The following is a 10,000-nucleotide window of genomic DNA, read 5'->3' as shown; positions in this document are numbered from 1 at the left end:
GATTAGCTTGCATAGTAGGCATTCGAGGGGAAAGGGAAACGGAGATCCGGCGGGGAGAACAAGGATGGTGAGCGAGTAAGAGAGGAGGGGAACACCTACAGGGAAGATGCCAGGCAGCTACGAAACCTCTAACTGTCCACAACGTTCGCAGGAAAACTCCCGCCTCACAGGACTGTTTTTTACTGTCCTGAATTTTAGACGCTTCTTTCACTGAGGTTGGCTTGAATGTAATGAACACACGCAGACTAGTGCAATATATGTCCACTAGACCAATACGAGGAAGTTTATTGAAGTTTGTTCGGCTGTTGATTATTGAAAAATGTCGACCAAACTTACCTTACCAAATTGTAATCATTTATCGCGAAAACAAACTTATTGTAATCATCTGTCGCAAAAATAAATTCATATTTTGACGAAATACGATTTAGCCCCGGTTCAAAAGACGCACTTCTGCAGTGTCGAACTTAATTTGAAATGAGTTCGACACGGTAGAAGTAAGACATCTGAATTACCTGCGGCAGAAGTGCGGCACCGATTCAAACGTCGAATTTCTGCAGTGTCGAATGAAATGCATTCATTATTATAACGAATGAACGTATTTGCAAGACATCTAACGATTTCCAATGACCCGGCAAAATACGGCAAGTCCAAGATGAAATAAATGCAACACAAGATTGAACTCGACATCTGTCGAACTTTTGACCGGACTTGTGCGAGCTGTGAAGTGATCACTTCCGACCTCTTGACAATCACAATTTACGGAAAAATCTCAAACCGATCTTGCTACATTGTCCTCGCTATTGCTCGGTCAATATGGGATGGATTGCTCTATAGATTTTCCCTCTCAGTTAATAAGAAGTTAATATTGATTTTCATCACATCTGTAACTCATGTTCGGATTTTTCGCAGTTTGCACTGAATTTTATTATCGTATTTAGGTTCTACTTAAAGCACCATTCTTACGCTATATAAATTGTAATTATTATCATTTATCATTTATTGTTAATGTTCTTCTTGTTATTATTATCACGTACCTTTTAAAGAGTTGAGTGGTGTTCCGGGGAGGGGGGGAGGGGGGGACGAGAACGAATACGAGTTTTGACTGCCCGTTTTTAGCGAAAATACTGAGGAAATTTATAACGCGTATGCTCAATCTTACTTTTTGTTAGCAGTATAGCTTGGTCAGTTATTCTTATTGCTGTTAACTGCGCCTTTTTGCTCATCAAAAATGCCAAAACTGCTACCGTGTTATAGACTTGTTTTGATTCGACGATATTTTTGCAAAACCTCGTACTAAAATGACGACGGCATCAAGTTTTTCCCGCCAAAACGACGCTGATTTGCGCGCGCTCAATGTTGTTCTATAAGAAAATCTCGTACTCGTAGTCGTTCTCGTACTAGAAACTAAAGCTCTCTAATTAATCAAATTGCACGCCACGAGAATAGCTATGTGGAATTTCTGGCGTTTGAGTGTATACTAATTAGCCGGAAATAAAATATTTTTGCGGCACTGGAGCAGTGGTGACTGGAAATAGTCCAGTCGAGGTGCATTACGGGTTGCCAAGGAGGGATATATAAGACAAGTGTATCACGTGGGATAGTCATTCTAGGCCAACACCTCGTTTGACCTTCGAATTTTTTTTGTTTTTGGAAATTTATTTCTAAGTATAACGTTCTTTTAGTCAACGAGGATAGTAGATGCGTTTGAATTTTGTAGCCTCGTAGGATGGGCTATTTAGAACTTGAGCCATGGTTCCTACCCGGATTTCCTGCCGTCTTCTTTTTTTTCTTTTTTTTCCCACTGGGTTTTTTGCGGCAGGTTTTTTTTCTGGCCTCCGTCTGATAGTAGTATCTGTATAAACTGTCGCTGAGCTCTGTCTCTGTTTTATGCCGTTAATACTTAGATCTTGTATTAGGTTGTTGGTATAACGTATCGTTATAGTTACTGGTGCTCGGCCTAAACCGCCAAACTAAACCTAATGGTTTTTTTGCTCATGTCGCATACTGCGTGGTGGAGCTGAAATATGTAGTTACCTGTTACATGCTCGATACGCGAAACCGGTTAACTGTGGAACGCCCATAAAGTTTAAAGGTACAGACGTTTCCATATCACTCGCAGTTATATGACTTTTCTAAAGTGACGTGAACACACCAAATAAATCACACTTGCTCTGTATGTTAGTATATTGAATTCAAAAAAAAAAAAAAAAACGATGAACTGAAATTCCGACAAATTGAAAGAAAATTATTTGTCCTTAAGGACAAATAATTTTCTTTCAATTTCCGTCACCGACGCGAGTATTACTTAAACCACGACACGGGAGATTGTAAAATTCAGAGACGTGACAAGGAAACCCCCCCCCCCCCCCCCCCTTCCTTGGCAGGGCCTCTTCTTACGCACATCGGCTCGCACATACGGTACAATACAAGATGTATTTTGATCAAACTACCTAAAAGGACAGCCAAATTGCAAAAAATATTGGCTTTAAACGAAAACTTGAATGAAAGTTTATCGTTTGAACGTTTTCCGAAGAGCAGTTGTCAAAATACAAACGCTGTTATTTTTTTATGCAAATAAGTGGCTCGGTATTCAGCAGTTAGCCGAAATGTGTTAATCGAACAATTGAGCGTCATAGTCAATGGGCATGCGAGATCATGAGGTCAGCTTCTAATTGTAGGATAGCTTTGGTTGTATTCCGCAAATTATTGTTGACATGAAACATGAATATCAGCTGTATTAAGAAATATGCAAAAAGAGTAAACGGCACTTTTACCGCAAAACAGTGATAATGAATAGGTGTCCATGTTAATTGGGTTTAGCAGAATACTCCTTCAGCAATACCAAGATTTACCTAATGTATTTCCCTTATTGAAATTGTAAAATTCATTTGCTGTCCTTTGATCAAACTACCAAAAACTGGACACGCAAATCGCAAAAATATTGGCTTGGCTTTTAAAAAAAGTGAGTCCGATTCAGTCGTTGAAAATCTCAGTACCGGTGTAAGCTACAGATATGAAATAAATCTGAACAGGTTTCCTGATCTCAGTGATGTACAATCAACATGTCTACGCGAATGCTAACCTTTTTATCTCGAATACTCACCAATACGATGATCTTGCAAAAGCAGGGCCTCTTATTTAACAGATATTTCGTGAGTGTGTGCTTGCTGATTCACAGCGATCTTGCGAGATCTGGTAAAAAAATTAAATGTTGCGCATAGTTCTCCGCAACCTCGACCACCAGTTTTCTCAGTTTCCTTTTTGTTTCTGTCTCTTGTGGCCAAATCTCGCTTTTGATTGGCTGTGATGCCTGAATAGTCACAAAACAAATTCTGATCTCTGGCTGATGGAGGGTAATCACTAACTATGCATATTTATAACGTATGCTTATTGTGATTACGCCTGTACGTTTGAGATCACTTTTGGCCGCCGGTAAAATTTCTGATCTGTTAACGTATTCTCCTTATTTGTGCTAAAACGAATGTCGAAAATGACTGTGCAAAGAATACTATAAACCAATGGTTTTTGGAACCCCGGCTTTTTACTTTCTTCCTTGGTTGACGATTTTCCGTCTTCTACCTACAATTTTAAACTGTTAACCTCTCTAAGAGTAATCAACATTTAATTTCTCCCACGAACATGGCTTAGTCAAACATGTCCTAAGTTGTAAACATACTCCACTATAATGAACTTATGTCGTAGCAGATCCAACGGCGACGAAGTCCGAGGAGGGACGAATGCTACTGGCGTGGAATGTGAAATTGTTACTTAACTTTAATTTGCCAACCATGAAAGAGCGAAAGAAAAGTGTCGACAGATCAGTGAAGAACTAAATCAACCTGCAAAATAAACCTTACTACATCTAAAAAAGGTAAGTTAATTAAGGAAATATTAAAAACATAAAGAGAAGTGGAAACACCAACTGCAATGTGAACGGTATATGGGTAACTATTAAATTATATAATGACAATATAAAAAGCCTTTTCCTTTTGCTCTACATGATTGTGCTACGCGTTTCACGGCTGCTGCTCTATTTACTGACATTACTCACTGATGCATAGCAAAGGATTTTTAGTGACGCATTATAATGGTAACAAGACGCTCTTTAATGGGCAACTGACCCTCCAAAGATAAAAATTCAAATTCGCTGACACGTTTTTTTTTGCTACATTATTGGGCAATATTCTTGCCAAATTTCAGCCAAAAAAAATTGGAAACTTGCTGTAAAACTGGAAATGCGTGCCGTGGAAATTTACGTACTCTGCCGGTCTGTACATAAGACAGATGATGTACAAATTATCTTCGGGTTTGTTTTTGTCGCGTGGCCATGTCACGCGATAGTGGTGTTATGATTGCAATACAAGAAAACAGCGCCACGCACACGCGCGTTTGTGTGACCTTTATGTTTCTTACGCACATCGGCTCGCACATACAGTAGTACTATACAAAATGTCCTTTGATCAAACACCCAAAAAGGGCATCCAAATCGCAAAAATATTGGCAGAAATCTGAATCTATTCAGTGGCACCGAAGTTTATCCTTAAAACGCTTTCCGAAGAAGAGGTGCCAAAATAAAGTAGTTGTCATATTTATGCAAATAAGTGGCAGGGTATTCAGCTATTAGCCTACTCGGTTATAATTAACCCATTATGCGTCGCGGCCAATGGCTAGCCATCCATGACTGCCAGAACGATTCCTGCGAGTTCATAACGTCAGCTTCTAATTGTAGGATAGCCGCGAGTGGTTTGTATTTCGCAAATTATAGTAGCCCACATGAAACATGAATATCAGCTGAATGAAGAAATATGCAAAAAGAGTAAACGACATTTTTACCGCAAAACAGTCATGTTGAATACGTATCAATGTTCAATTGGGTTTAACAAAATACTCCTTCAGCAATAGCAAGATTTAAATAATGTAATTTGCCTTATTGAAGTCGTAGGATTCGTTATTTGCTGTCCTTTGATCAAACTACAAAAACTGGACACCCAAATCGCAAAAATATTGGCTTGGCTTTTAAAAATTGAGTCTATTCAGTCGTTGAAAATCTCAGTACCGGTGTTAGCTACAAATGTGGAATAAATCTGAACAGGTTTCCTGATCTCACTGATGTACACTTAACATGTCTACGCGAATGCTAACCTTTTTATCTCGAATACTCACCAATACGATGATCTTGCAAAAGCAGGGCCTCTTATTTAACGGATATTTCGTGAGTGTGTGCTTGCTGATTCACAGCGATCTTGCGAGATCTGGTAAAAAAAAATTAAATGTTGCACATAGTTCTCGGCAACCTCGACCGCCAGGTTCCTTGGTTTCCTTTTTCATTCTGTCTTTCGTTTCCAAATCTCGTTTTTGATTGGCTGTGATGCCTGAATAGCCACAAAACAAATTCTGATCTCTGGCTGATGGAGGGTAATCACTAACTATGCATATTTATAACGTATGCTTATTATGATTACGCCTGTACGTTTGAGATCACTTTTGGCCGCCGGTAAAATTTTAAAAGAAAACTTGAATGAAAGTTTATCGTTTAAACGTTTTCCGAAGAGCTGTTGTCAAAATACAAACGCTGTTATTTTTTATGCAAATAAGTGGCTGGGTAATCAGCAGTTAGCCGAAATGTGTTAATCGAACAATTGAGCGTCATAGTCAATGGGCATGCAAGATCATGAGGTCAGCTTCTAATTGTAGGATAGCTTTGGTTGTATTCCGCAAATTATTGTTGACATGAAACATGAATATCAGCTGTATTAAGAAATATGCAAAAAGAGTAAACGGCACTTTTACCGCAAAACAGTGATAATGAATAGGTGTCCATGTTAATTGGGTTTAGCAGAATACTCCTTCAGCAATACCAAGATTTACCTAATGTATTTCCCTTATTGAAATTGTAAAATTCATTTGCTGTCCTTTGATCAAACTACCAAACACTGGACACGCAAATCGCAAAAATATTGGCTTGGCTTTTAAAAAAAGTGAGTCCGATTCAGTCGTTGAAAATCTCAGTACCGGTGTAAGCTACAGATATGAAATAAATCTGAACAGGTTTCCTGATCTCAGTGATGTACAATCAACATGTCTACACGAATGCTAACTTTTTTATTTCGAATACTCACCAATACGATGATCTTGCAAAAGCAGGGCCTCTTATTTAACAGATATTTCGTGAGTGTGTGCTTGCTGATTCACAGCGATCTTGCGAGATCTGGTAAAAAAATTAAATGTTGCGCATAGTTCTCCGCAACCTCGACCACCAGTTTTCTCAGTTTCCTTTTTGTTTCTGTCTCTTGTGGCCAAATCTCGCTTTTGATTGGCTGTGATACCTGAATAGTCACAAAACAAATTCTGATCTCTGGCTGATGGAGGGCAATCACTAACTATGCATATTTATAACGTATGCTTATTGTGATTACGCCTGTACGTTTGAGATCACTTTTGGCCGCCGGTAAAATTTCTGATCTGTTAACGTATTCTCCTTATTTGTGCTAAAACGAATGTCGAAAATGACTGTGCAAAGAATATTATAAACCAATCGTTTTTGGAACCCCGGCTTTTTACTTTCTTCCTTGGTTGACGATTTTCCGTCTTCTACCTACAATTTTAAACTATTAACCTCTCTAAGAGTGATCAACATTTAATTTCTCCCACGAACATGGCTTAGTCAAACATGTCCTAAGTTGTAAACATACTCCACTATAATGAACTTATGTCGTAGCAGATCCAACGGCGACGAAGTCCGAGGAGGGACGAATGCTACTGGCGTGGAATGTGAAATTGTTACTTAACTTTAATTTGCCAACCATGAAAAAGCGAAAGAAAAGTGTCGACAGATCAGTGAAGAACTAAATCAACCTACAAAATAAACCTTACTACTTCTAATCAAGGTAAGTTAATTAAGGAAATATTAAAACCATAAAGAGAAGTGGAAACACCAACTGCAATGTGTACGGTATATGGGTAACTATTAAATTATTTGATGACAATATGAAAAGCCTTTTCCTTTTGCTCTACATGATTGTGCTACGCGTTTCACGGCTGCTGCTCTATTTACTGACATTACTCACTGATGCATAGCAAAGGATTTTTAGTGACGCATTATAATGGTAACAAGACGCTCTTTAATGGGCAACTGACCCTCCAAAGATAAAAATTCAAATTCGCTGACACGTTTTGCTACATTATTGGGCAATATTCTTGCCAAATTTCAGCCAAAAAAAAATGGAAACTTGCTGTAAAACTGGAAATGCGTGCCGTGGAAATTTACGTACTCTGCCGGTCTGTACATAAGACAGATGATGTACAAATTATCTTCGGGTTTGTTTTTGTCGCGTGGCCATGTCACGCGATAGTGGTGTTATGATTGCAATACAAAAAAACAGTGCCACGCACACGCGCGTTTGTGCGACCTTCATGTTTCTTACGCACATCGGCTCGTACATACAGTAGTACTATACAAAATGTCCTTTGATCAAACACCCAAAAAGGGCATCCAAATCGCAAAAATATTGGCAGAAATCTGAATCTATTCAGTGGCACCGAAGTTTATCCTTAAAACGTTTTCCGAAGAAGAGGTGCCAAAATAAAATAGTAGTCATATTTATGCAAATAAGTGGCAGGGTATTCAGCTATTAGCCTACTCGGTTATAATTAACCCATTATGCGTCGCGGCCAATGGCTAGCCATCCATGACCGCCAGAACGATTTCCGCGTGTTGAAAATCTCAGTTCCGGTGTTAGCTACAAACTTGGAATAAATCTGAACAGGTTTCCTGATCTCAGTGATGTACAGTCAACATGTCTACACGAATGCTAACCTTTTTATCTCGAATACTCACCAATACGATGATCTTGCAAAAGCAGGGCCTCTTATTTAACAGATATTTCGCCAGTGTGTGCTTGCTGATTCTCAGCGATCTTGACTGGAAGAAATTGCGAGATCTGATAAAAATAATAATAATAATAATAAATGTTGCACAAGGATCTCGGCAACCAACGTATCTCTTTATTTGTGCTAAAACGAATGTCGAAAATGTGCAAAGAGCTTTATAAACCAATGGTTTTTGGAACCCCGGCTTTTTACTTTCTTCTTTGGTTGACGATTTCCCGTCTTCTACCTAGAATTTTAAACCTTTAACCAATCTAAGAGTGATCAATATTTAATTTCTCCCACCATCATCATGGCTTAGTGAAACATTTCCTAAGTTGTAAACATACTCCACTATAATGAACTTATGTTGTAGCAGACGAAACGCTGACGAAGTCCGAGGAGGGACGAATGTTACTGGCGTGGAATGTGAAAGTGGTTTACTTAACGTTAATTTGCCAACAACAACAAAGCGAAAAAAAAGTGTCGACAGATCAGAGAAGAACTAAATCATCCTACAAAATAAACCCCACTACATCTGATCAAGGTAAGTTAAGTAAGGAAATATCAAAACCATAAAAAGAAATGGAAACACCAACTGCAATGTGTATGGTATATGGGTAACTTATTATATAATGACAATATGAAAAGCCTTTTCCTTTTGCTCCACATGATTGTGCTACGCGTTTCACGGCTGCTGCCGTAATTACTGACTTTACTCACTGATGCATAGCAAAGAATTTTTAGTGACGCATTATAATGGTAACAAGACGCTCTTTAATGGGCAACTGACCCTCCAAAAATAAAAATTCAAATTCGCTGACACGTTTTTTTATGCTACATTATTGGGCGATATTCTTGCCTAATTTCAGCGAAAAAGAATGGAAACTTGCTATAAAACTGGAAATGCGTGCCGTGGAAATTTACGTACCCTGCCGGTCTGTACATAAGACAGATGATGTACAAATTATCTTCGGGTTTGTTTTTGTCGCGTGGCCATGTCACGCGATAGGTGTTATGATTGCAATCAAAACAGTGCCACGCATACACGCGTTTGTGCGACCAACGCCAAGAGCTTTATGATTCTTACGCACATCGGCTCTCACATACAGTAGTACTATACAAAATATCCTTTGATCAAACACATAAAAAAGGGCATCCAAATCGCAAAAATGTTGGCAGAAATCTGAATCTATTCAGTGGCACCGAAGTTTATCGTTAAAACGTTTTCCGAAGAAGAGGTGCCAAAATAAAATTGTTCACATATTTATGCAAATAAGTGGCAGGGTACAGCCATTGTGCGTCTCGGCCAATGGCTAGCCATCCATGACTGCCAGAACTCCCGGGAGTTCATAACGTCAGCTTCTAATTGTAGCTTTGGTTTGTGTTTTGCAAATTATAGTAGCCCACATGAAACATGAATATCAGCTGAATTAAGCAATATGCAAAAAGAGTAACGGCATTTTTACCGCAAAACAGTGATGTTGAATACGTATCAATGTTCAATTGGGTTTAACAAAATACTCCTTCAGCAATAGCAAGATTTACCTAATGTAATTTGCCTTATCGAAGTTGTAAGATTCATTATTTGCTGTCCTTTGATCAAACTACCAAAAACTGGACACCCAAATCGCAAAAATATTGGCTTGGCCTAAAAAAAAGTGAATCTATTCCTTTGTTGAAAATCTCAGTACCGGTGTTAGCTACAAATATATTTTCATATGGTTTATATCTTATTTTGCGCACTGCCTTTCCTTGGGAAACTGTATTGCAAGGTCATTAGCGCCTATTTACACGCTGGAGTTTCTATTGTTCATGCAAGGGTTTTTAAGGTTGGTTGTTCGCGCCACTTTCATTGACGCTAGCGACCCAGCACTTCGGTCTTTTCTTGAAGAGATTTACTATAGAGAACAGCGACAGTTGCTCGGCCGAGAAGGATTATCTACGCTATCGGCCAGTGGCTGGTACCAGCCAATCCGAGTTTAATCGTAACCCATCGATCGCGGAAACCTCCAGAAGGTCAAACCAAATGCAGTCACGCACGGCATAGTCGCCGCTTGTGCAACATGTGTCCAATATGCTCAAGAGCTACCTAGAGGTCAAACTTGAAGAAAAAGGCAAACAGATCGAGGGA

At 39.0% G+C, this 10,000-nt stretch overlaps 1 protein-coding gene and 2 long non-coding RNA genes across 3 annotated transcripts in view; 2 read left to right on the top strand and 1 right to left on the bottom strand.

The window, feature by feature from the left end:
* The window catches only part of LOC138057890 (uncharacterized), an 18,385-nt gene extending 12,050 nt beyond the window's left edge, over positions 1-6,335 (bottom strand). The window contains exons 1-3 of the long non-coding RNA XR_011133745.1: positions 6,120-6,335; positions 5,164-5,252; positions 3,104-3,192 (exon numbers count right to left, since the gene is read on the bottom strand). This is a non-coding gene — a long non-coding RNA (uncharacterized lncRNA). The remainder of the gene's footprint in view (positions 1-3,103; positions 3,193-5,163; positions 5,253-6,119) is intronic.
* The window catches only part of LOC138057062 (uncharacterized), a 553,865-nt gene that overhangs the window by 216,041 nt on the left and 327,824 nt on the right, over positions 1-10,000 (top strand). The window lies entirely within an intron of this gene.
* Positions 6,865-10,000, top strand: part of LOC138057889 (uncharacterized) — a 4,163-nt gene continuing 1,027 nt past the window's right edge. The window contains exons 1-2 of the mRNA XM_068903792.1: positions 6,865-6,887; positions 8,243-8,413. Of these exons, the coding sequence (XP_068759893.1) occupies positions 8,278-8,413 (136 nt within the window). The 5' untranslated portion in view covers positions 6,865-6,887; positions 8,243-8,277. The remainder of the gene's footprint in view (positions 6,888-8,242; positions 8,414-10,000) is intronic.

The sequence above is a fragment of the Montipora capricornis genome, chromosome 7 (genome assembly GCF_036669925.1).
Source record: "Montipora capricornis isolate CH-2021 chromosome 7, ASM3666992v2, whole genome shotgun sequence".
In the NCBI taxonomy this organism is placed as follows: Eukaryota; Metazoa; Cnidaria; class Anthozoa; order Scleractinia; family Acroporidae; genus Montipora; species Montipora capricornis.
This window is presented reverse-complemented; position numbering and strand designations above follow the sequence as displayed.